The sequence below is a fragment of the Drosophila bipectinata genome, chromosome 3R (assembly GCF_030179905.1).
Source record: "Drosophila bipectinata strain 14024-0381.07 chromosome 3R, DbipHiC1v2, whole genome shotgun sequence".
In the NCBI taxonomy this organism is placed as follows: Eukaryota; Metazoa; Arthropoda; class Insecta; order Diptera; family Drosophilidae; genus Drosophila; species Drosophila bipectinata.
In genome coordinates this window covers 19,712,665-19,739,365 of record NC_091739.1, presented here as the reverse complement: position 1 = coordinate 19,739,365, position 26,701 = coordinate 19,712,665, and the positions used below count along the sequence as shown (strand labels likewise).

The 26,701-nt window shown below is 42.6% G+C and overlaps 4 protein-coding genes across 5 annotated transcripts; 2 read left to right on the top strand and 2 right to left on the bottom strand.

Moving 5' to 3' along the window:
* Positions 1–4,171: 4,171 nt before the first annotated feature.
* Positions 4,172–10,570, bottom strand: Mrp4 (Multidrug resistance protein 4). The gene is made up of 8 exons (XM_070281659.1): positions 9,946–10,570; positions 8,760–8,845; positions 8,548–8,695; positions 8,317–8,492; positions 8,067–8,257; positions 6,162–7,759; positions 4,466–6,104; positions 4,172–4,404 (listed from the first exon to the last, which is right to left on the bottom strand). Exons 1-8 carry the CDS (start codon positions 10,020–10,022, stop codon positions 4,369–4,371), a joined length of 3,951 nt encoding a protein of 1,316 aa, XP_070137760.1. The 5' UTR covers positions 10,023–10,570; the 3' UTR covers positions 4,172–4,368.
* A 2,161-nt stretch (positions 10,571–12,731) lies between these two features.
* fabp (fatty acid binding protein) lies at positions 12,732–15,182 on the top strand. Its single transcript, XM_017245185.3, has 3 exons — positions 12,732–12,888; positions 14,563–14,834; positions 14,900–15,182. Exons 1-3 carry the CDS (start codon positions 12,819–12,821, stop codon positions 14,948–14,950), a joined length of 393 nt encoding a protein of 130 aa, XP_017100674.1. The 5' UTR covers positions 12,732–12,818; the 3' UTR covers positions 14,951–15,182.
* A 1,261-nt stretch (positions 15,183–16,443) lies between these two features.
* sea (mitochondrial citrate transporter scheggia) lies at positions 16,444–19,237 on the top strand. Of its 2 annotated transcripts, none has more exons than XM_017245182.3 (3): positions 16,444–16,577; positions 17,671–18,016; positions 18,241–19,237. In XM_017245182.3, the coding sequence occupies exons 2-3, from the start codon at positions 17,700–17,702 to the stop codon at positions 18,866–18,868; spliced, it is 945 nt and encodes a 314-aa protein (XP_017100671.2). In that variant the 5' UTR covers positions 16,444–16,577; positions 17,671–17,699; the 3' UTR covers positions 18,869–19,237. The 2 variants fall into 2 exon arrangements, with proteins under 2 accessions (XP_017100671.2, XP_017100670.2); XM_017245181.3 differs by lacking the exon at positions 16,444–16,577 and adding an exon at positions 17,441–17,601.
* LOC108127877 (8-oxo-dGDP phosphatase NUDT18) lies at positions 19,218–21,243 on the bottom strand. Its single transcript, XM_017245184.3, has 3 exons — positions 20,655–21,243; positions 20,344–20,594; positions 19,218–20,277 (listed from the first exon to the last, which is right to left on the bottom strand). Exons 2-3 carry the CDS (start codon positions 20,591–20,593, stop codon positions 19,505–19,507), a joined length of 1,023 nt encoding a protein of 340 aa, XP_017100673.2. The 5' UTR covers position 20,594; positions 20,655–21,243; the 3' UTR covers positions 19,218–19,504.
* Between the last annotated feature and the right edge of the window lie 5,458 nt (positions 21,244–26,701).

Genomic DNA, 26,701 nt, shown 5'->3' with positions numbered 1-26,701 from the left:
TGATTGTGCTTTTATTTTAACTTATTTATAAAAATTTAATGAGGCTGGCAAAGTTAAAATCATGGGTAAGCCAAAATACCAACTTTGAAGAAACTTTAAATATAATATATAGGAGTCATTAAAGACCCACGGTGATGGCTATATCTTCCCCAATTCTCAACCGATTCTCAAGCGGAGTACCTTGAACGATTTCTAGATCGATTCGCCACCGTTCTGCATCAAAATCCGGGGACAAAATATTTTTTAGATTTTTTGTCCATTTTTGGTGATGGGATATCTTGAAAATGGGATTTCCCCTATAGGGTCCACGGTGATGGCTATATCTTCCCCAATTCTCAACCGATTCTCAAGCGGAGTACCTTGAACGATTTCTAGATCGATTCGCCACCGTTCTGCATCAAAATCCGGAGACAAAATATTTTTTAGATTTTTTGTCCATTTTTTGTGATGGAAAATCCCTTGAAAATGGGATTTCCCCTTTAGGCTCAACGGTGATGGCTATATCTTCCCCAATTCTCATCCGATTCTCAAGCGGAGTACCTTGAACGATTTCTAGATCGATTCGCCACCGTTCTACATCAAAACCCGGAGACAAAATATTTTTTAGATTTTTTGTCCATTTTTTGTGATGGAAAATCCCTTGAAAATGGGATTTCCCCTTTAGGCTCAACGGTGATGGCTATATCTTCCCCAATTCTCATCCGATTCTCAAGCGGAGTACCTTGAACGATTTCTAGATCGATTCGCCACCGTTCTACATCAAAACCCGGAGACAAAATATTTTTTAGATTTTTTGTCCATTTTTCGTGATGGGGATCCCTTGAAAATGGGATTTCTCCTATAGGGTCCACGGTGATGGCTATATCTTCCCCAATTCTCATCCGATTCTCAAACGGAGTACCTTGAACGATTTCTAGATCGATTCGCCACCGTTCTGCATCAAAATCCGGAGACAAAATATTTTTTAGATTTTTTGTCCATTTTTCGTGATGGGATCCCTTGAAAATGGGATTTCCCCTTTAGGCTCAACGGTGATGGCTATATCTTCCCCAATTCTCATCCGATTCTCAAGCGGAGTACCTTGAACGATTTCTAGATCGATTCGCCACCGTTCTGCATCAAAATCCGGGGACAAAATATTTTTTAGATTTTTTGTCCATTTTTGGTGATGGGGATCCCTTGAAAATGGGATTTCTCCTATAGGGTCCACGGTGATGGCTATATCTTCCCCAATTCTCATCCGATTCTCAAGCGGAGTATCTTAAATGATTTCTAGATCGATTCGCCACCGTTCTGCATCAAAACCCGGAGACAAAATATTTTTTAGATTTTTTGTCCATTTTTTGTGATGGGATCCCTTGAAAATGGGATTTCCCCTATAGGGTCCACGGTGATGGCTATATCTTCCCCAATTCTCATCCGATTCTCAAGCGGAGTACCTTAAACGATTTCTAGATCGATTCGCCACCGTTCTGCATCAAAACCCGGAGACAAAATATTTTTTAGATTTTTTGTCCATTTTTTGTGATGGGATCCCTTGAAAATGGGATTTCCCCTATAGGGTCCACGGTGATGGCTATATCTTCCCCAATTCTCATCCGATTCTCAAGCGGAGTACCTTAAACGATTTCTAGATCGATTCGCCACCGTTCTGCATCAAAATCCGGAGACAAAATATTTTTTAGATTTTTTGTCCATTTTTCGTGATGGGATCCCTTGAAAATGGGATTTCCCCTTTAGGCTCAACGGTGATGGCTATATCTTCCCCAATTCTCATCCGATTCTCAAGCGGAGTACCTTAAACGATTTCTAGATCGATTCGCCACCGTTCTGCATCAAAATCCGGAGACAAAATATTTTTTAGATTTTTTGTCCATTTTTCGTGATGGGATCCCTTGAAAATGGGATTTCCCCTTTAGGCTCAGCGGTGATGGCTATATCTTCCCCAATTCTCATCCGATTCTCAAGCGGAGTACCTTAAACGATTTCTAGATCGATTCGCCACCGTTCTGCATCAAAACCCGGAGACAAAATATTTTTTAGATTTTTTGTCCATTTTTTGTGATGGGATCCCTTGAAAATGGGATTTCCCCTATAGGGTCCACGGTGATGGCTATATCTTCCCCAATTCTCATCCGATTCTCAAGCGGAGTACCTTAAACGATTTCTAGATCGATTCGCCACCGTTCTGCATCAAAATCCGGAGACAAAATATTTTTTAGATTTTTTGTCCATTTTTCGTGATGGGATCCCTTGAAAATGGGATTTCCCCTTTAGGCTCAACGGTGATGGCTATATCTTCCCCAATTCTCATCCGATTCTCAAGCGGAGTACCTTAAACGATTTCTAGATCGATTCGCCACCGTTCTGCATCAAAATCCGGAGACAAAATATTTTTTAGATTTTTTGTCCATTTTTCGTGATGGGATCCCTTGAAAATGGGATTTCCCCTTTAGGCTCAACGGTGATGGCTATATCTTCCCCAATTCTCATCCGATTCTCAAGCGGAGTACCTTAAACGATTTCTAGATCGATTCGCCACCGTTCTGCATCAAAATCCGGAGACAAAATATTTTTTAGATTTTTTGTCCATTTTTCGTGATGGGGATCCCTTGAAAATGGAATTTCCCCTTTAGGCTCAACGGTGATGGCTATATCTTCCCCAATTCTCATCCGATTCTCTAGCGGAGTACCTTAAACGATTTCTAGATCGATTCGCCACCGTTCTGCATCAAAATCCGGAGACAAAATATTTTTTAGATTTTTTGTCCATTTTTCGTGATGGGATCCCTTGAAAATGGGATTTCCCCTATAGGGTACACGGTGATGGCTATATCTTCCCCAATTCTCAACCGATTCTCAAGCGGAGTACCTTAAACGATTTCTAGATCGATTCGCCACCGTTCTGCATCAAAATCCGGAGACAAAATATTTTTTAGATTTTTTGTCCATTTTTCGTGATGGGGATCCCTTGAAAATGGGATTTCTCCTATAGGGTCCACGGTGATGGCTATATCTTCCCCAATTCTCATCCGATTCTCAAGCGGAGTACCTTAAACGATTTCTAGATCGATTCGCCACCGTTCTGCATCAAAATCCGGAGACAAAATATTTTTTAGATTTTTTGTCCATTTTTCGTGATGGGATCCCTTGAAAATGGGATTTCCCCTATAGGGTACACGGTGATGGCTATATCTTCCCCAATTCTCAACCGATTCTCAAGCGGAGTACCTTAAACGATTTCTAGATCGATTCGCCACCGTTCTACATCAAAACCCGGAGACAAAATATTTTTTAGATTTTTTGTCCATTTTTCGTGATGGGGATCCCTTGAAAATGGGATTTCTCCTATAGGGTCCACGGTGATGGCTATATCTTCCCCAATTCTCATCCGATTCTCAAGCGGAGTACCTTAAACGATTTCTAGATCGATTCGCCACCGTTCTGCATCAAAATCCGGAGACAAAATATTTTTTAGATTTTTTGTCCATTTTTCGTGATGGGATCCCTTGAAAATGGGATTTCCCCTATAGGGTACACGGTGATGGCTATATCTTCCCCAATTCTCATCCGATTCTCAAGCGGAGTACCTTAAACGATTTCTAGATCGATTCGCCACCGTTCTGCATCAAAATCCGGAGACAAAATATTTTTTAGATTTTTTGTCCATTTTTCGTGATGGGATCCCTTGAAAATGGGATTTCCCCTTTAGGCTCAACGGTGATGGCTATATCTTCCCCAATTCTTATCCGATTCTCAAGCGGAGTACCTTAAACGATTTCTAGATCGATTCGCCACCGTTCTGCATCAAAATCCGGAGACAAAATATTTTTTAGATTTTTTGTCCATTTTTCGTGATGGGATCCCTTGAAAATGGGATTTCCCCTATAGGGTCCACGGTGATGGCTATATCTTCCCCAATTCTCATCCGATTCTCAAGCGGAGAACCTTAAACGATTTCTAGATCGATTCGCCACCGTTCTGCATCAAAATCCGAAGACAAAATATTTTTTAGATTTTTTGTCCATTGGATAGGATGCATATTACCCAAGCTATGACTAGTTTCCTGAAATTAATGGTTCCAAATAACCTCGTTGCCTATTAGGTGGCTGAAAGTAATCCTAAACAGAGATTCCCAATTCCAGCTTTCAGAAAGGACTAATCATAAGAATTTATACGTTAAAAAGTTTAATGAATTTGTGTATTTTACAGTATATCTACCACATGGAAGTTTCATAAGTATTTATGGTTCGAGGGAGTAATACTTTAAGTAGAACATTAACTTAAATGCAGCTGGCTGGATTAGGTACACTTTGCAGGGCTTACAGCCAGGAAATGAGAACTTTTTTTGTGTCCCAGTAGGGGAACCTACTCGGCTTTAGGCTTCTGAGTTTCCAGATGAGCCTGAAATAAAGAGGAATTGGTTTTTAACGAAAAATCTTCGAAAATCTAACAAGAAACATACCTTTTCTGCTACTTTGAGAAGTCCATCGAAGCTGCTCTGGCCCGTCTCCATCACCATGCCATGGAAGATCTTGGAATCAGTGGCGGTGAGGAGTTCATAGGGCGAACCAAACTCCACTAGATGTCCGGCATCCATAACCAGCACTCGATCGGAGTCCATGATGGTATTGAGTCGATGGGCAATCGTCAGCACCGTGCAGTCCCGGAATTTGCTCCTTATGGTCGCCTGGATGAGGGCGTCAGTTTGCGGATCTACATTGGCAGTGGCTTCGTCCATGACCAGGACACGGTTCTCCCGGAGGATGGCCCTGGCCAGGCAGACCAGTTGGCGCTGGCCAACACTGAAGTTGGTTCCGCCCTCGCTGATTTTGCTCTGCAGTCCACTGGGAAGCTCGGAGATCACGGGCTTCAGTTTAACCTCCTCCAGAGCCTCCCACAACTTGGCGTCCTGGTACTCCTCGAACGGATCGAGGTTGTAGCGCATGCTGCCCGAGAAGAGCACTGGCTCCTGAGGGATGATGGATATTTTGCTGCGCAGGTCGAAGAGTCCCATCTCGGCCGTGTCCCGATCATCGATGGTGATGGTGCCTTCGTTGTAGGAGAGACGGAAAAGGGCGTTGATCAGTGATGACTTGCCGGCCCCAGTTCGTCCCACAATGCCGATCTTTTCGCGGGGCCTTATCTGGAAGTTGAGGGCCTTGAGAACGTACTTGGACTGCGGGTCCGGGAAGTACCGTAGGCACAGGTCCTCGGCCACGATCTCGCCCTTCTCGGGCCAGCTCGGCGATGGCTTCTTGCCCGGCCTAGACTCGAACTCTCCCTCCGGCTCAATCTCGTCGTACTCCACCACCCGCTCCACGGCTGTCATCGTGTTCTCCAGCTCCGCCGACTGCCGCATTCCCCACTGCACCATGCCAGTCATGCCCATCGCCTGGGTAATGGCCAGGCCCACCTCTCCAGTACTCTGCGGTGGATTGATGAAGTAGTTGAGGATGATGACCACAATGTACAAGGTGCAGAAGCAGTCAAGGTAGTAGCCAAAGGCTCGGTTCGTGGCCAGAAAAGTGTAGTATCCAGAACTATGCAGATCCTGCAGATTGTCGAATTCCGCGATTAGTTCCTTCTGAGCTCCCAGGGCCCGGATGGTGGGCAGGCCACTAATGGTGGTGCTCAGGTGCGAGTATATCGGCGATCTGGCCACCGCCTCCAATCGCTTTACATCCCTGGAGGTCTTCAGGTAGAAATCTCTGATGTAGTAGAAAATTATAGCCAAGGCAAGGGTCAGGATGAAGTAGTACGGATTCGTTATGCAGATGACAGCGACGATGCCACTCAGGGTGAGGAATATCTGCACCACGTCCAGCATAACGGAGGGCAGTAGTTCGTCAATCTGGCCCAGATCCTTGGAAAAGCGATTCAGAATGCGGCCCGAGGGGTTCGTGTTAAAGAAGTACATGGCCGCCCGCGTGATGCCCCGATACATGGCGTTGTGCAGTTGCTTGGAGCTCCGCATCGCCATCTGGTAGAAGAGCATCGTGCGAACAATGGTGAACACCACCACGGCTATGTTGAGGGCAGTGAAGTAATACATGTCCTCCGGATCGGTTTTCATATCCGCCTTGTCCTTATTTTTGTCAACCCTGCAATGAGTAAGAAATCTCTAGTTTTTGGACTGAATCATGGATAAGTCTACTCACCAATAGGCCAAGAAGTAGTCCGCCGCTGAGCTCAGGATCTGAGTGGCCAGGCAGAGAAAAAGGATAAAGAAGAGCATGCACCAGCTGCTACCGGCTGTGAGGTATTCTTTGTATAGTCCTAGGCCAATCTTGCCCTCCACACGGGTCTCCTGCATCTGCAGGGCCGCCTCTTGGGCCATCGACTCTGCCATGGAACTGAGGGAAGTGAAGCTGTTGTTCCGAGTGCTCGGCTTACTGACCCTGCTGTCCCTCCTGCTCAGCGAGGGCACACTCAGACGGTCCACCCCGTCTCCAGGTGGAACCTCCAACTCGTCGAAGGACTCATCCGTTTCATTCGGCGCTGTCAGCAGCTGGGCAAAGTCCAAGCCACTGCGCTTCATCGAGGAGTAGGTGCCCATGGCGCTGATCCGTCCCTTGTCCATGATTACGATGAGATCCGCCTGCTCCAGGAACTGCAGCTGATGCGTGACCAGGATAACGAGCTCACTTCGCAGGTAGCCACGCATGCACTGGTCAAACAAGTGCCGACCCACGTGGGTGTCCACCGCGCTGAGGGGATCATCGAGAAGGTAGATGTCCGCTCGCCGGTACACTGCCCTCGCCAAACTAATCCTGGCCTTCTGCCCGCCGGATAGGGATGCTCCGCGTTCGCCGACAATCGTCTTGTCCCCGTAGGGCAGAAGTTCAAAGTCCCTTTCCAGGGCGCACTTCTTTACAACAGTGCGGTAGCGGTGCTTATCTAACTCCAAACCGAACAGTATATTGTCACGCACTGTGCCTGTAAAGAGCCACGGTTCCTGCGCCGCATACGAGTAGCTACCACAGACCTTTAGGTGCCCACTCTCCGCCGGTAGCTCGCCAAGAATCGCCTGAATCAGACTGGACTTTCCGGCGCCCACAGGCCCGATGACAGCAACTAGCTTCCGACGACCCAGTTGAAGATTAATGTCCTCCAAAGTGGGCTCTACCGAGTGGCTCTCCCATCGAGCCTGGAACTGGCTGAACTCTATCAGGTTGTCCGACAGGCCGTTGCTCTTGGGGCTGTCCCCATTCAAGGCAATATCAGATTTGGGAATAGGACTCGGCGTTATTGACTTATCCCTGACCTGAGTCTCGGGGCGATGCATAAACGTCTCCAAGCGCCGTATGGAGACCATGAGCTCGGCAAACTGAGAGATTCCCTGGGGGAAGAACATCGTAACAGATCGCCGCAAGATATTGTAATAGGCAGTGACAAAGAAGGCCTTCTCGGCATCGAGTATGTTGCCCAACAGGACGAAGGCGATCAGGCTCGAGGACACGAAGATGCGGGACAGGAACATGGCGAAACTTAGGAGTATTCCGCGGATGTAGTTGACTTGCTTGATGCACACCATCTCATTGAAGCGGGTCAGCTCCACCAACTTGCCGAATGGCTTTTCCCAGGCATACATTTTGATGACCTGGATTCCCGAAATGATTTCGTTCATCATGCGGACACGCTCGTCGGTCCTTAGGGCCGTCCTTAGCCGCAGGACACTGGTCCTCTTGCCCAGATAGGACTGGAAGGGAAGAAACAACAGCATAACAGCTATTCCAAACAAGGAAGATACTCCGATCTGAAAAATAATTATGAAAAAATCGTTTAAGTTCTTATCGTTGGTTTTATGGGAGAATAAATTAACATTTTAATATGGGAACCCCCATACTCGAAATAATTTTTAAGGCAATGTATTTATTTAATGGAGCTTTCGTGAGCAGTAATTATCTTTCATTAATGTCCATTGGAATGACATACAAAATTTATATAGTTTTAATCTCATTTCTTTGCAAAAGTTATCTAGTTAGTCACATTGATAGAGCTCACAAGAACCGGTTTCCACATTTGTTTGAAAAGTTTTCCAAACAACGTATCCACCCACTCACCTCAAGGTACATCAGGTATGTGACTAGAATCAGTTCAAGTGGAGCCAACCACAGGTAGTGCACGTTGATTAGGACGGTATCGAAACGTCCAACATCATTGGAGAGGAGATTGACGACCTGGCCCACGGTGGTATCTCCTAAGGCAGTTCTACTTAGTCTTAGAGCTTTCCGATAAATCAGGCTACTGAGAGCTGGAAGTAGATCAAGGTTAGTGGGTTGAAGATTTTCTTAAAGAAGAGTATTTATTTACCGACACGCATTTTCATGCCAAGATGCAGTAGCCCCAGCATATAAGGATGACCTAACATAACACTAAACACCGACCCAGCAATGAGACCAGCTGCATAGAGCTGGGCCTTGGTCAGATCCGGATCCTTGCCAGAAAAGTAGGCCAATAGTCCAAAAAGACATATTGGCTGGGTGATCCTGATAATTAAAAGAAATTAAATAGAGTTTAAATCAATAATTGAGAGTACCTTACTTGGTTAGGAACTCCTGGAGGAATAGAGACAATCCTGTAAATGCCAAGTGCCATCCAAAAACTTTCACCATAGTACGACGCAGGCTGGGGAGCTCATTTTTTCCCGATTGCTCATCCCAAGCTTTGCACAACCGATCACCCAAGGAATCTGAAAAATAGATCCATCATTTAAGCTTCTATCTAATTCTAAAAAAAGAAGTAAAAAAACCTACCCGATTTGTGTTCCCTGAGGGCCCTGTAGAGATCCTTCTGTTCCAGCGTCTTCTTGCGACCCTTGAAGAGTACGGGAAGGGCAAAACTTTAGGTTGTGCGGGCATCATCACGTAGTTTCAGGTAAATCCAGATTTTATAAGAGTTATAAAGAAAACATAACATAATTAGTTGATGGTACTGTGTTATCAGAAGCTGTTGTGACAGCCAAAAAATGAATAGACAACTGAAATGCCTATACTCTTATCAGTGAGAAAAACAGTTGCCAGTTGAATTATAGTATACAATGGGGAGAGTTTCTATAAATTTTACCAATTTCATCATCGTTAGCAATAAAAGTTTATGGTAATCTAAATCAAGAAACTTCCTAATTCCTATATTTAATGTATAGGTATATCTTATCTATAATCTAAAATTATTTGGCATAAGTACCTTCACTTAGGTAGTTCATTCTGATAGCAGGAATTCCCCGTGACCTTAAACAAAGTTCGTTTTTTTAAATGTTTGTCACTGGGTAATCTAATCTCATTGTTTTTAATATGTGTCAATAAATCTAAGAAAGATATTATTTAACAAACCTAAATGGTTACTCCACCTTTGATAGCATTCTGACTCAGTGCTATATCAGCAACTCGTGTATATTACACCTTGCTCGATAAAACTATCCAATATCAAAGTACTTTTGATACAGAACATATTTGATTCACTTAAATGTCTTTTCAGACAATGGAGGCATGACTGGGCCGCTTTTAATTGGTAACCAATTGTATGTATAAAGCTGAAGCTCCGTCCAGCCGGATGGAAAAAAAAGATTTTCACGCTCCGGCCATGTAAATTAAACGATCCATTGAATAAAATAATCAACTTGTCAGTGTTGTCACGCCGGCAACCCCTTTTTGCTTTCCATCACATTAGTGTTCCATTTGGAGAGCACTGAGTAAAAACAGCACCTTAATTGGCCTTCAATGCGGTAATTTGTATTATCAAAGTGCTCTTATCACATATTTTTATCCGGATTTAAATGCTATTTGAACGAATGACGTATTTTAAAAGTATTTCTAGCCTGAATATATAATTAAAATGCATGCTAAAATATTGTATTGTTTACTTCAAAGCAAATATACGGAAGAATATATATTTTTATATATACTCTTTTTTGTTTTGTTATCTGTATCCCATAGTACTCACCAGAAGAAGAGCGATGAGATGGGATTGGAACGCTCCCGTGGATTCTCCGGGAGCTCGTCCGCTTTCATGGACTGCATTCTGAATGGCAGTACGTTGAACTAATTGGAGCTAAATTGGACTATATCTATATAGATGATTGCATTACAGGAGACTTGTTTTATCGCCGGGATCGGCTATGGGCGATCGCGGTTGATTAGCGCCTTTTGACTCGAAGGGGGACACGCGCTCGCCTCTAATATAATTAGTTCGGCATTAGCGGAGAGAAACCAGATGGAAATGCCACTGATTTAGAGTTTTCGGATCAACTTCGATTTCTATTCGCGCCCAAAGGGAGTAAACTTTTCCACTGTCACTGAGCAGGTAATAGCACTTGACTTTTGCCTTGAATCCCCTGGTTCGGGGGATACAAATACGAGATGAAAGATCACTTCACTTCGAAACACTTTGTATTTCTATCTGTTACAACCGAATTTCGTCATCGGCCGCGTTGAGTTGCTTTCAGCTCTATATTCCCCGTCGCGCATCGAACTTATCAGAATCCCCGCATCCACATGGCCGTATAGTATATATAAACTCGATCCGTATGGATCCGTAAGATACAATGGTTGGCCCCGTTCTAATGGTTGGTCGACAGCAGTCGAACTCTCTCACCACCAGTCTAGAGTTACCCGGTTCCGATTCGGAGAGGACTAAATGGCTCGTTCCATCTCTCATTATACTCATAGATCTCTCTCAGTTTGTTGTGCCAGGTTAAGATCGGTCCACTCAGAAAGATGGGATCATTTTTCTTCTATTGAATTCCTGAAAATACCTGGAATTGTAAAGTAAATTATTTCAAATCAAATCAACATTTTAGAAAAATAGAGGTTTTATATATGTAGATCCATTCAAAACCAACATCTTAATTTAAAATTATAAATATATATAACATTTTGAGTGTATTTTATTATTACTCATTCCCGTGTTTTCTCTATTTTGAATGGATTTCGCTCTCTTTTAATCAACTCTCTCATTATATCTCTTTGGTGGTTTTTGGTATCTTGTATCTTGTGGGTTGTGCATTATATCTGGCCTGATAAGAAAGGCTATAGCAACTGTCTGCCCCATTTGCATGACACTTTGCTATTGTAATCAGTAATAAACAACTGGTAATAATGATACGCATTATTATATCATACAAACAAACTCGATATTACTTTGTTTCGTTGACTGGGTTCATAGATTTAAGAATATTAAGAACAATATTTAATTTCATAATAATCGAAGTAACACCTAGATAAAATAAAATATTTAATATTTCATTTAATACATTTTCTTTATTAACGGTCTTGCCTCCATTTTTAAAAACAAATCTGCAAAGCCTAAAAGTAGACAATAGCAAAGTATAGCTTTCGGCTTTGTGAAAGAAAAGAATATATGCCTTAAAGTATGCAACATTGAAACCATTTCTTAGGAAGCCGACTGTTATTCGTTACTTTTTAAAAACTAGCTTTTTTAGTAATATTAAATGTGTTTTTTTGATAATGATAATGATTACTTTATTTTAAACATGGTATAATATAAGAATAACTAATCCATAGTTTCCTTCATTCAAAAACTCCCATAAAGCTTACTTTATCATCATGTTGAAGACTGAGAATCCTAAGAGAGCAACAATTGGAATTGGAAAATAAAGGTATGCATGTGCTTTAACGAGGGGAATGTCAACTGGGGCAAGCATTTGTAGATCGTGGGTAATTTTAATATTGCATTGGATGGAAGGAAGTCCTCGATTAGATTAACATTCACAGCCGGAATTCAAAAGAAATTCATACAAATGTGCAACAAATGGTGATGAAAGCTATTTATAAACTCTGGCCTGGGATTTTGTTGAAATTCCGGTGACATTTTTATTAGCACGGTAGCACTGACCCACAGATGAAAGCTTCAATTTGGACAAGTTCTGCAAGACAGTGCGGACTCTCTAATGCGAACTTTAGGTAACAATCAAGAAAAGACTGTACAATTTCATTTCGAAAATAATTATTAAGATGGTTATTAAAAAAAAGTATTTTCCATCAATCAATTAACTTAGACTGTAGTATGCTGACTGTTTTTAGAAGAGCCATTGCAATTCAGTTGTCGGTACCTTTGAGTCAATTACGGCTGCAGTTAATTGATCACGCCAAGGTGAAAGAGGGGCTGGTGTTGTGGCTATCTGACTATCACGTCTGGCCCATTATACGGGGGTCATAATACGGCAAGGGGCCAATGTGCGGTGGTTATATGGCCGGCATACATAGGACCGTTAATATTCAAAGCAAACTTTTTGGAGAAAAGTTTTCAGAAGTTCGGCGTCAGCAATCCTACACCCTTGGGTACTGTACTTGAGTGGGTTTTGCATCTGGTAAGATGATCTTCAGATCGATGCCACATCATTAAATGTTTCCGCTTATTCTCAGACAAATATAAAAAATGTCAAATAAAAGAAATGTAAAGAGAAGAGAGATGAGAGCGAGTGAGAGATGTTATTTTTAAATGCACTGTAAAAAATAAAGAAGTCTTTATGCTATCAGCTTGCTAAAAATATAATACTATTTTATTGTTAATTTAGTAGATAAAAGTAGTTAGAGATAAAAGTTTTGCGCTAAATTTGTATACATATAATATTTTTCAGTGATGTTAAAACTCTTGCCTGGTAACGCCATGAGCTGTTCTATCGAGAGCAGCCGGCAAAGCTTTTTTTTAAGCTTTTTTTCAATTCGCCGCCTCGCTTTCGTGTAAGAAGAAGAGCCTATAAAAACTCTATAAAAGCGGGCCGGCTACTCATTCGTGAAGCTCGTCTGAACCCTCGTGTAGGCCGCAGATTTTTAATCTCATCTTCAAATAAAAAAATGTCTTTCATCGGCAAGAAGTACAAGCTGGAGAAGTCCGAGAACTTCGATGAGTACATGAAGGAATTGGGTAAGTGTCCTTAAGAATTGCATTTGCAAGTGTGCCTAAAGAAGTTATGAAGAAAGGTGGAAAAGAGAGCCAAAAAACACGCCACCAAATTTAGCCGGCCGGCATTTTATGCACCATTTTGGCACTGTGTGAGTGTGCAGTTCTGTGTGTGTGAGATGAAAATCAATAGAGGAGGCAAAACGGAGAAAAACGTGCTCCAATTCATCCATGGATGTACTTCCTTTTCCAATTTACCGTTACCAGTTAGTGGGGTAAATACATATAATACCGTAAAACCGTAAAAGCTTATCGCTTGGGGCACAATAAACTTAAAATCTAATTAATTGAAGTGTGTACTTTAGCCCCCACTTTTGAGTCACAAATTTTTTTATTACTTAACATAAGTATGTATGCAAGTTTGTTGCTAAAAAAAAAAAGAGGCGTTTGTGGTTGTTTGCTTTCCATGGGATCATCATGAGACAGCTTTTGCGACAGGTGTCTCTTACTTTTGATGTATTTTCGGGGAAAGTTTCCCCAAAATGAACTTTGCTCGCTTTGGGCCATTAACTTTGTTTTGGCGATCTTTGACCTGTACAGTCAGACTACCTTATACCATATAGTAGATATAGAATCTAATACTAGTATAATAATTATTGAGAACCATTTCTGTATTGATTTGTGAAAAATAAATGCCGTCTGGGATCTAGAACCGGAGATGTCGGCGCCGCTTAGAACGACGGATCTTCTTACTAGGCTCGGTTCCCCAGAATTATTCTCATACAAGTACTGTATACAATTGCGGTTTCGGTTTTAATGCTAGACTTGGTCCCTGCCACGTAGATCTCAATTTTCAAACCCAAACAATCAGTACCAGCCGCCCGCTTGTTGGCGGGGGCCTCGTCCGCAGTTATCAGCTATCGGCTGGTACACCGTCGTATATATAAATGCGATAAACTATTTGGTTTATGGCATTGGGAACGATAATTGGGCGGCGATTGCGGATTTTGCACTTTGGGCCCTATCATTGGCAAAAGTTGTTGGAAATTGCAGGCCATAGGCTGGCTAATCTATTCAAGGTTCCCGATTCCGGGACCCATTGAGTGCATATATGTATATAGAAATCGATCTGCGGTACAGTTGCCAGGTTCCCATGAGTGGGAAACTCACAAGTAGAGGCAACGTCAGTTGACACTTGACTCGAGGGTGCTTGACAAAGGCACAAAATTTCCGTGGGGGTCTCTGGCCCCCCATACATAATTGAACATAATTGATTGGCCCACTTGATGACTTGATGGATATACAATGTCCCCAATAAAATGTTCAAAGGGATGCTCATTTTTGGGGATTATTTTATATTATTTAAAATATATATGGAAATATATATTTTTTCCTTGGGAGGGTCCATGTTTATTATTGAGTGCAACACTGCGATAAGATGCTGTTGCCGTCCAGCTTGATTTTTATTCCAGAGGGCTGGACAATTGATAAGCCCCGGACCCGCATTGTTCGTTAACCTTGAGCTCGACTTTTGACGTTCCGGCCCATGTCTGCAGGGAACTTTATTAATTTTAATTAAATATGATACGATTTGCATTGTGGATGCGGCTGGGAGCCGAAGTTTAATGGGCTAATTGAATTATGTGCAGCATTTTCTGATTTATGACTATATGATTTTCATTTCCTTTCCCTTTACAGGCGTCGGCATGATCATGCGCAAGGCTGGCAACAGCGTCAGCCCCACCGTCGAGGTGACCCAGGATGGTGACACCTACACTCTGACCACCACCTCCACCTTCAAGACATCCACGATCAGCTTCAAGCTGGGCGAGGAGTTCGACGAGGAGACCCTGGACGGACGCAAGGTGAAGAGCATCATCACCCTGGAGGGCAACAAGCTGACGCAGGAGCAGAAGGGCGACAAGCCCTCGACCATTGTCCGCGAGTTCACCGACGGCGAGCTGATCACTGTAAGTTTGAAAATCTCTACTTTTGGTATCCTTCCCGATCCTTACACCTTTTCCTCACCTTGCAGACCCTCACCATTGGCAGCGTGAAGAGCGTGCGCACCTACAAGGCCGTCTAAGCGCCCCGGGAGCTGTCCTCGACTGATCTATAACTATAACCATACGACTACTTGCATTGCAACTAACTCAGCCACTATTGTTATTGACTAACAGTAAATTAAACTAAACCCAAAGGAGCAGCACACCTAACATTAATTTATAATCGCACGAGTACACACCCCGATGGTGTATTGTGGAGCGAAATTCCAAATGCATTTTTGAATAAACCAAATCACTGAAGTGCTTTAAAAACTGTGTATCCTTCTTATAAGTTTGACATGGAAGATGCAGTATATAGACATATAGAAAGATATTAATTTATTAGGCTATTCGTTTGTATCCAAAACTGTACAATGGTCCAGGGGGATCTGGGAATAATTGAATAGGAATTATTCTATATTCAGCCAAATTTTGAATCTAAATATATAGATGGCCTTCAAGTGTCAATCTGGAATATGTACCTCAAACTAAAATGCACTCTTTTCTTAGAATCAAATTATATTCGATATATAGAGGCCCATTGGAGAAAATATTTCTAATATTAAATTTCTTAAAATTCCACTGTACTCGAGCTACATTATTCGCCCACTCGTTTCCTGCACTGCAATTGAGAATGACGTGTGCGAGCATAAGCGTGGGGGTCAGTGGGTTGGACTAATCCTACAAGTGGGGGCGGCGGCATCTTTATATAGCGGGGGCTGGCGCAGCCGCACTTTCTAGCGCCACCGAGTTGGCAGCTCTGGCGTTCTTACCTTCCTGCCGGGCTTCAGTTATCATTCAACGTTTACCGGCTGCGTTAGTAATACACATATTATCCGAATATGGCCACAAACTACGTCAATTGGTAAAAAGCAAACCGTTAAGTTGGTCAATTAGGTTTATAAATTAGAAATTGATAGCGTATATATCGACTGGATTTTATAGAGCACTATATAACTGTACTGATAAGCTGGATATGATACCATGTTGTGTCAGAGGGTGTGTGTTAGAGTGTTGGTGTGCTCCAGTTGTGTAATCGCGGTGGAAAAGAGTGCCTACTTTGCGGCGTCCTCCAAATTTTGAAACAAAGTCAAACGTTTTGCTTTCCATGCCCCAGAGCTTTTCCAGCCGAAAGCTTGCGGGTGTGTTGTTGGTGGTCAAACGGGTTTCTGATTAGAGAGTAAGAGTGAAAGAGAAAAGGGATCCCAACTGCGGCGTCAGCAGAAACACGTATCACGCCATAGCCGTTACTTGGGGGCTTGCTCTCTCGGTGCTCTCTCTTGAGTAAGGGGGGATCCAGCTCAATACACTGTAAGAATATTTGGGCAATACTTAAAATAACAGTGGGATTCATAACTTTTCTTTAATTAAAAAAGGTTTATTTTAGTTTTCTTTATAAACTTTTGAAATATTCTTATCTAATCAATAGAGTTAAAATGTTTAGGATTTTTCCCCAGTGTAGTGGGGATGTTTACAAATCGCCGACCGTTGGAACTCTTAGCTTTCGCTCCCCGATTGGAAATTGGAATTTTTTTTAGTTCTCCGATCATTTGTGTTTTGAGGTTCAGCCGATCGCGGTTCCCAGTTCCCAGTCACTGTCTCTCCGCCACCGCTGCAGCTTCTGGCCATTCCACAAAATTAATTATTCCGTTTTGCATTTATATCTAAGTGAGTAGTAATAAAAACAGAGGCAATCTACGAGTCTGCATTCTCCATTAATGATAAAAATTAGATGCATCCCAGTGAGGGGGAGATTGTGTGGGTGGGTGGGTGAGCTAGATAGTTTTTTTTTTAGCCACCTTGCATGTGTGTATGTGCGTGTTTGAATGGAAGCCGTTAAAACTTTCCAGCGAAGACCTATCAGCAGTCATTGTTTATGTTTATCGTGATTTCCAGCCCGATACGGAAAATGTGGATTAAACAGAAGAAAGCACGAGTAATGCATAATTATGAACTAAAATTTATGGTCATGCAAAAGTTATATAACCGCCCTGAAACAATTCAAAATTGTCAAGTGCAAAGAGCGAATCCAACTCGACAGCTGATACTACTCGTATATGGGTGTACCTCTCCCACTTGCCTGCCTGCCTAACCAATCGGTAGACACAGACTATATACTATATCACCCGATCTTAAGTAATCATTGAATAGATTTTCTAACAAAATATGTGTGTAGTTGTTTGGCGGTTCTTCATTCCTCTGGGGTTTGTTATGAACCTTGTCCTCAAGGTGAAATTTTTGGCGATAAATGGGTGTGCGTGGTGGAATACTACTAGAGATAGCCATTGATTATACTAATCGACTGGAAATTACCCGCATTAGAGAGCAGGGCTTCTTGCAGAAACCGGTCTACAGAGATGTCATAAAGTAGAGTATCTTTCTATCTTTAAAACATTTTAAAAGAATCTAGCAGATACCTAAAGGGATATTATTATATTTAGTTTGTTTTGAAAACAAAACACTACAGATAGGCTATAATATTTTGTTTATTTTTCAAATCTAGGAGTCTATTTATACTTTTTCTACGTTACTGCCCATTGATCTTTTATATTTCAAGACACAAGACTACAAAAGATACTCAAGAAAAGACTTTTTTTTTAATATTCGAAGATGACTTTCCGCAAGAAAATTTCAAGAGTAGTCCGCCATGCAAGGCTCATGTATTGGTGGAGACGTCCCATCGTCAACAATGGTCTTTAAATAGCTCTCGACTGGATGTTGAGTGGACCAATTACCTAAAATGTGACTCTTTTATCCGCAGTTAACACACACACCCGCGCCTTGGCTAGCATGGATCCTCGGAGGCTGAGTCCTTTCCCCCAACGCCCCTGGATGAGGTCGGAGGGCGCGGCGGCCGGTGCCGGGACCGGAACCATGGGCCTGAAGGGCATTGTGGCGGGGGGCATTACCGGAGGTATCGAAATCTGCATCACATATCCCACCGAGTTCGTCAAGACACAATTGCAGCTGGACGAGAAGGGAGCAGCCAAGAAGTACAACGGTATCGGCGACTGTGTCAAGAAGACGGTCCAGCAGCGTGGCTTCTTCGGACTGTATCGTGGTCTCAGTGTGCTCCTCTACGGCAGTATTCCTAAATCGGCTGCGAGGTAAGATTCTTCTTCAGATTCTTCATAAGAATCGCTTTAAAGTAGACTCTGAATGACCTAGGAAACTATTTCTAATTTGCCCTAAATGGCAATTTTCTTATCAGCCCGTCTGGTAAAGCTTTATCAGTTCGGGCAAGTTTTTTATAAACTCGACAAGAAATATATACATACATGAGGAAAGCAGGAATTTCTAAAATATAATACTCACTTAATGTATCTTACAGATTCGGCGCATTCGAGACCTTCAAAACGAGGATCCAGGACTCCAATGGACAGCTAAGCAGTTCCGGCAAGTTGCTGTGCGGCTTGGGGGCTGGTGTGTGTGAAGCTGTTGTGGCCGTCACGCCCATGGAAACCATCAAAGTCAAGTTCATCAACGACCAGCGCAGCGCCAATCCAAAGTACAAGGGCTTCGCCCATGGAGTGGGACATATTATTAAAAGCGAAGGCATCGGCGGTATCTACAAGGGTCTGACAGCTACCATCCTGAAGCAGGGCTCTAACCAGGCCATTCGATTCTTTGTGCTGGAGTCCCTGAAGGATATATACAAGGGCGATGATCCCAAGAAGCCGGTCCCCAAGCTGGTGGTGGGTTTGTTCGGTGCCATTGCCGGCGCTGCTTCCGTGTTTGGTAATACGCCATTGGATGTCGTGAAGACCAGGATGCAGGGCCTGGAGGCAGCCAAGTACAAGAACACTGCCGACTGTGCGGTGAAGATCCTGAAGAACGAGGGTCCTGCCGCTTTCTACAAGGGCACAGTGCCCCGACTGGGTCGCGTTTGTCTGGATGTTGCAATTACGTTTATGATCTACGACTCGTTTATGGACTTGTTCAACAAGGTATGGGTCTAACCAGACCAGAATGGTACGGCTGCGGCTTAGTAGTTAGTTCGTATGGATCCAAATCGTGCATTTTTTCCTGACCCCCCTTTATATCCTAGTCGGTTGTTGCAATAGATTCTATTTTTTGACATATTCCAAGTACGCATTTTATCGATGTATCGACCCGATTATATCCAAATTAAATAATGAATGTTTCAAATCGATTAGTTGTTATTTGAGTAATAATAGCACTTTAAAAATTTAAATATATTTTATATATTTATTTTAAAGACATTCTCTATTTTTTGATAAGTTTAAGATTCAAAGAAATTAAGATTCTACAAATTCGGTGAAACTTGTTAATAAAATCTTTTAAATGATGTGGCTTATCATAGATTACGCTAAAGCAAACTAGTAAGTCTTAGATAATAACTAGCACCGGGAAATTTAGTCTGTCTGGGGTCGTTAAAGCGAGCTCTTTAATTGCCACCTGGGACAGATTCAAATAAATTAGTCCAAGTCTTTCGCTCAGAGCGTTTCCAATATCCGAAAAGGTATACACGATTGCATTACATCACTCTGGATCATATTTAATTGCAACTAATTGTGAATAGACTGCTTGCACCATAGATTAGGGCGTATTACTAAATGCTTAAGCTAAGACACTCAGCGCACTACGTTGAGGGGAATGGAGGCGTGCTTGCTGCTCACAATGCGGCCGAGGGTTTCGTCGAGCGGTGCTCCCAGCTCCTGCCAAATGCACTTTCCAATCAGGGAGATTTCTTCGAGAGGCGGCCGGAAGGCCACTAGCAGATTCAGGCAGATCCCGTCCGTGTTTCCCTGCTCGGTCGGCGAGTGCTCGACACTCAGCAATCCGTGGGGCCGGTGCTGCGGCAGTTCGGCGCCGAAAATTTCAATCATGAACTTGCGCAGCGTCGAGTGCAGGCTGCGATTCGGATGCAGTTCCACCGTGGGGAAGTGATGGGAGTTCTTCTCGCTCACCAGCACGTTCAGCGAGTTGTGGGACCTCTTCCGCGCCACGGCCAATACTCGTAAATAGTTCCTTGTGTGGGTACAGCGGGTGGGCAGGATCTTGTTGTGCCAGAGGGAGGAGCTGCTCGGAATCTTCTGGCCATTGTAGTAAGCCCTGCCTATTTCGATTATGTTGAGTATGTCACTGGATCGCAGAGGCATCTCCTTGGGAGTGCGCACCCAGCGTGCCTGAATGGACTCGGCATCGGCGTCGGCCGGCGTTTTCAGACGACCGCCAGTGATGCGGCCAGTGAGCACAAAGCGGAACCACGACCCGCCGGCCGCTTCCACAGCCAGCAAGGTGGTTAGCTCAGCGTTCAGGCCGGTTTCCTCAAACACCTCCCTGGCGGCTGCCTCCGTGATGGACTCTCCTCGCTCCATACGTCCGGCTGGTAAGTACCACTTGCCTGGTCAACAGAGTAGAGCATAAGAGGCTTGTCTTGTTGTGGTTAGGATGTGAAGGGGAACCTCACCTGCACAGCTCTGCTTGGCCTCCTCGATCATGAGCAGCTCGTCGTGCTCGTTGATCAGCACACAGGCGACAATATAGGTCACGGTCTTGCCAAGAATGGGCACAAAATCGGAAGCCGACGAGGGCTGTACACCCTGAGCCTCGGCGGTGGCATTCTGCTCCTTTAATGAGAAGTCGCACAGCTCCGTGGTGATTTCGCCCAGATCTTTGCCATCCAAAACGCGACGCACTTTCTCCACAATCGAAGTCATCCTGGAAACAGGTGTGCCTGTTGTCATTAAAGATTCATGGTGTGGCATTTTAGATACTCACTTTTAGCAGAGAATAACCAAGTGACTCAGTTCGATGAACATGCTCCGCCCAGTGCTCCGAATCAGTGCATATATCAGCGGTTTGCTATATGCAAATTACATACGAATTCCAAAATTCTTGAGCGCTCGTTCGGGCAAAAGAACGTGGCTAACTCGAGAGCGGGCCAGATGTGACTGGGGCTATAATGCCCAATAAAACCGCCGCGACGATGGCAATCAACTTTTTGTTGTTGTTGCCTCCTCAGAGCGGTCTCTATGTGGCCTCTATTTCTCTCTATTGCTCGCTATTGCTGTATTGATATCGGAATGGATGTCAAATAAGCCGCTCGACGGGTTTTCTTCGGGAGAAAGTGCATTGGAATGTGTGTTGTGTCGCCAATGTTATGTCGCCAGATGCTCGTTGTTCTAGCGATTGTCACTAAATACTTGGACTAACTTTGAGTGATTGGTTATTGCACATGTCTTTAATTGCTCCTTAGCAATTAATGGCCTAATGGTTTAACAAGAAGTGTACAACGATCGAACGGGTAACAGGTAATTTTGTTTGTTTACATTTGTTGGTGTGGCCGTAGACTGCTTTCACCAAAAATACTTCTTGTCGAATTTAAATCTGGTATTAAATGTGACAGCCTGGTCCCACTGAAACGGTTTAAAATTGGATTATAGCTCGTTACAAAAAATCCTCTTTTTAAAATAACCTACTTACTTTATTTATCTGTTATATGCCTATTTTAATAACAAGGTACAACATTAAATTTGTAAATTTGAAAAACAAACAGCAAAGAGGCGTTGCAGCGTAGATTAATATTAAAGCCACACCAAATCCCATCCGGCATATGTGTTGGGTGTTTTGTGGGCAGGAAGCATCGCTGATTGCTGGCAATAAAATTTGAATGCGGAAATTTCATTGTTTACCCAAATCGATCATCATTAAAAGCATTGCTGTTACCATTCCCGTTTTGCCATTGCAAAAGTGCCAATTGGCCCCGAATCCACGGCGTATACTTAACGTGGGCGGGTACTCTAGGGGATGGGTGTGTTTATATCGGAAGGCGGCATGGGCGTGGCAGGAGAGGACTGGTAATGGGCTTGCAAACTCAGATGCCTGGGTAGGTAATTCAATTTTGTGCAAATGCTTGATTTGCCATTTAGCTGCTAGACTAAATCCAAGGTTCTTGGCTAAGAGCAGTGAAAGAAAAATGCAAGGATATTTGGGTTTCGTGTTTTTTTTTTTGGTTTGGTTAATAAAATTGTATGTCCTGGCGTCGCATTACTTGGTAGCATTCATGGAGGATATTTTAAAGAAAAGATTTATTGTTGAAAAGCAAGAGAAACCTAGTTTATAAAGCTGTGTGTGGTTTTGGAAATATTCAATAAATAGCTCTTAAAGTTCAGTCATATCTACTATATTAAAGAAGAAAGTAGAACTTCCTTCATAAAAAGCATTAAAATTTAACAAATTTTTAAACATATTCTATTGTTATTCTTTACAGTGTAACAATACTTACTTATCTCCTTACTTTTAGGCATACTTCCCGCTTTCCAGCTAGCATCTTCCTGCCACCACTCAAGTCCTTCTTCTGCTCCGCTGCGACTCCTGAACCACATTGCGCATAAGACTTTTGTCATTATATTGTTAATTTGTTTTAGTTGTTTTTTAATTTCCTTGGAGAGTCGCAACCTTGTAGAAGCACACATGCGTGTGAGCACAGCTGCAATAGTGTGCGTAAGCAGTGCCCGAAGTGTGCGTGGGTGGGTGGATGGGCGTTGGTGTGGGTGCTGGGTCCTGCCGGTGTATGTGTGGGTGTGCTAATGTACTGCGAGTGGATCTCTGGTAATAACGGCTAAAGTAAAATGCTGATAAAGTGGCGAATGTTTCGGAATGCGTGTATTTGTGTGCGGATTCTGCTGCGTGGCTGCGATGACAGGCAAAAGCGAACACAAAACGTTCATTTCCCACATGCACCATTATTCGTTGAAGCCCGTAAATTTCACCGAAAACGAACAGCAACATCAACACAGCAGCAGCAGCAGAAGCAGCAGCAGCAGCAACATCGGCGGCAGCAGCAGGACCAAAAACAGCAGCAACACAGCAACAATAGCAACAAAAACAGTAACACCAATCCAAGAAGCTGCTTAACACGAGAATAATGTTTAAAATGTTTATTATGTGTGCAAGTGACGGGAGCCATTCTACCCCTCATGCCACAGCTTTCCTTCTCCCCGATATCGTTCCTCCTCCGAGATGACAGGCCCAAGCGTCAGGCCCAAACGCACACATAACTCGGCACTGACAGAAAATAATTTTAATCAAGAATATTTTAAAATTTGATAACCCTAATACTCTTACTTATCTAGATCTTATTAAACATGTCTATATAAGGCTTCATAGATATGATTTATTTCTGACTGAAAAGGATCTTAAACGAAAAACTTATCTATTTATTCTCCTCTATGTCTTTACTTTACTTTTAAAAATAAAAGAAACAAAAAGAAGTTTCAAACTGAAAATATATTAGATCTTTCTTAAAATATAATTTTTTATTGTTTATTGTAATATACTATAATGTTGTATCTTTAACTACCTTTTATTCCATCGTATAAAAGTTTAAAACCACAAATCTGATTCAAAATTGAATATTCTCAATAAGCTTCAGTAGGATCACCTGGATAATATCATTGTGTAAGTTTTTTAACATTTTTTAAATACCAATTATGGTAGCAATTAATAAAAACATTATAAAGATTAAGCCGATTTTAAATATTCCCGGAAAGTGTCATGATGAAACTAAGCCGCTTATGAGAATGATGAATACGATGGTATATCCTGGGCGTATTCAGCAATTATTTGGCTCACGAAATGTGGCTTCTGGTTATATTTTACATAATGGGCGTTATGCTTGAAACCGCTTTACAAATATGCGTTTTATTTAAAACGCTGAGCCTTAATCGTAGGGACACGAAATCAAATCCTGCCTGCGTGTAACCGCTCTGGGTTGTGCTCTGAAATGTCGTATTTTTGTTTCTCTGTGCACGCACACCATTGCAGCAGCCACCAGGACCTACACACACACACACACTCAGAGAGACACAAATACAGAAATGTCTGTGGCAGTGTTGATATTCGTTCGTTCTCTCCGGCTCGCCGGATGCGAAACAAGTAGTCCAAATAACCCGCAATAAGCTTTTGTCACGATTAACAAGGCTTACGCAAATGTGTGTCTCTGTGGTGTGGCACACTCACACTCCTCACACCCCTCACACCATATCCAGCTACCCCCCGCATCCAACATAATTACATGCACGCCATGGGAGTGTGTGTGCGTGGGTGGGTGCGTGTGCCTGTGCCATATTTTAGATTAATGATGGCGTCGACTCGTATTAGGCAAATGAAGAAATCGACATCGACATGCGGCCGGGTGAGCCGAGGTGAGCTCACCCCGCAAGATCTGGTATTAAGGAGCTTGCTCCTGGCTTCTGGCCTCATCCTCATGCGGTTTTCACAGCACTTCCGCAACAAATTTGCCACAACAATAAGTGCATATCATTATGCTGATTTAAGTGGGCGACCCACTCGTAGCGGGGCCCATCTATAGCGAATTATTGCCCATACACCTGACCGACCACCTCACCTTTTTGTTCCCGGGGCCAAGACGTATGCCCGCAAATGTATGCTACACAAGAATTGCGGGGCCAGGGCCCTCGGATCTCCAGGAACCGGGATCCAGGTGAGGGCTGCGGTCTGCGGATGGCGCTGTGCATGCAAGTGGGTACATAAATCTTTGTTTAAAGACACATGCACAATGTAAGTTAAATTGGCAATAACGTGCTTTCTTTTATACTCCAAGAACACACATTCGCACCCACAGGCGGGGTTAGAAAAATAGCATTCCTCTTAATCTTGATCTAGATTCAATCTAAAATTTATAAATCATTATTTGCATAAAGATCTTTTTGATAAAAATACAGAAATTTTAATTAAATTTATTGAAAGGCCGCTACAAGTTAGGCTCTTTAGGCTAGAAGGCTCTTTTAAGTTTTTAGAAATATTTCTTAAAGCTTTTTTCTAGGTCTATTAATATTTCCAAGAGAGGTACCTTAATTGCTTTTTGAAAAACTAAATTTATATAGTTTTTTATTTTAAAAGCTTATACCTAAGTATGTACTCAACAATACCTGAAACAATTCCTTGTAGCTTTTATATAATATTTCAAAAATTTCCGATCATAATCACCTCCCAGGCAAATAACAATAAAATTGTGGTGTTTATAGGATCATTAGCCATTCAGGATTTTTTACTCTTATGGGGACATATTTAATTATTTATGTTTATATTTTACTTCCCTAAAACCTTTAAGTGTGCGCACCAATGCATTGGTGGAGTAATAAAATTTTCATTTGCAATGCTATTATTTTTTCCGAAATTGTGTGCTCCCCAATGCCCCCTTCCCCTAGTCCTTACATGCCACCACTCACATACACCCATACATATGCAGATGTAGGTGTAGATGTGGCCGTATACATAACGGTAACGGAACCTTGTTTGCAAGGAAGTAACAACCTGTTCTCACCCCGTATGTCGTGGGTTTCGACGCTTTTATGGTCGAAGGAAGTATGGAATGGAAAGAGGGGCTCAGGAAGGGAGCATGGAAAAGGGGTGTGCCAGGGGGGTGGGTCTCTATGCCCCCGCCCCAGCGATGTTTTTGTTGCTGTTATGCTTTAATTATGCCCTTGTCAAAAGGTGGGTCTGGGTTGTCGGGTCCGGGCTTGGCCTGTCCGCCGCACTGGATACGGTTCAGGCTTTAGCTCCGGCTACGGCTCTGGCTCTGGCTCTGGCTCTTTCTTTGGCTTTGTTCAAGCGGATATGAAATTTACTATATCCACATATTATGTACATACATACATACATATAGGAAGGATCTGGCGAGCGTGTGCGAAGGTTGTCCCATAAAATTCGGTAAAACACATCATCGATTGCAAATACTCGGAAAATCTGCAGCATCATCAATGCAAAAAGTGGGTCCTGTCCTCAACCTTATACTCACGTATGGTACCTTCATGTGACAGAAGGCAAAAAAAAACGAAAACTGAATAAAAATAAAACTAAAAAAGCAAAAAACTTTTTGCCAACGCGAATGGTGCAGAGCTTTCATATTTTCCCTTCGAACTAAGCCAACAAAAAAGTTATCCTTGCTCGCCACTTGAGCTGCCATTAAATTCGCTTTCGGAAACACGATTTTCGGTCCCTGGCGAGGCGAGGACGAGTTGCCCCAAGGGGACCTGCAATCAACGGGTCGGTTGCTGATTTACTTGCAACAAGCAGACCGCAGTTTTGACTTTCCGATAGCCGGTAATCAGATTCGTCAATCACTACCAGGCGAGAATGAATCATTTTGAGTTTATCAACTTTTATAACTAAATTATCACAGGAATTACGAGAGAAAAGTTTGTTCACCAAAATCCTATTGTTGGTTTCCAGTTGAAACTAACGAAACTTTTCGTAACTTATGACCGGTAATTAGTGGGGCGTGTACCGCTAATTACATACGATTAAATGTTATTTAAAAATATGATAATGAGTGTTATAATGGAGATAAACATGCAAGCGGAAGAATTATGATACTAACGATTTCCGGAAAAGTTCAAGAACCTCATAGAAATGAAAACTATATTGTTTATAAATAGGATTATAAGTCGACTAATAAACTTGAAGTTTATAAGCTCAATATTTTCTTTAAATTTAAGTTAGTAAGTCTATAAACCCATAATGTAGATACTTTTGTGGCGAACCTCTGAGTAACCAAAAATTTAAAACAAAATTTAAACACCAAAATATGAAAATAATGAATAAGTGACGTATAAAGAGATTACTTTTCGGAAAAGTTCCTTAAAGTTGATGGGGAAAAGTCTCATATCGAGTGAAAATGAGACCACAACAAACTTGCCAAAAAATAAAGAAACTTGTAAGCTGTGGGAGAAAACAAAAGCAAGACACTTGTCAGATTACATTCTACTTACATTCTTACTTATAAAACGTAAGGTACCAGT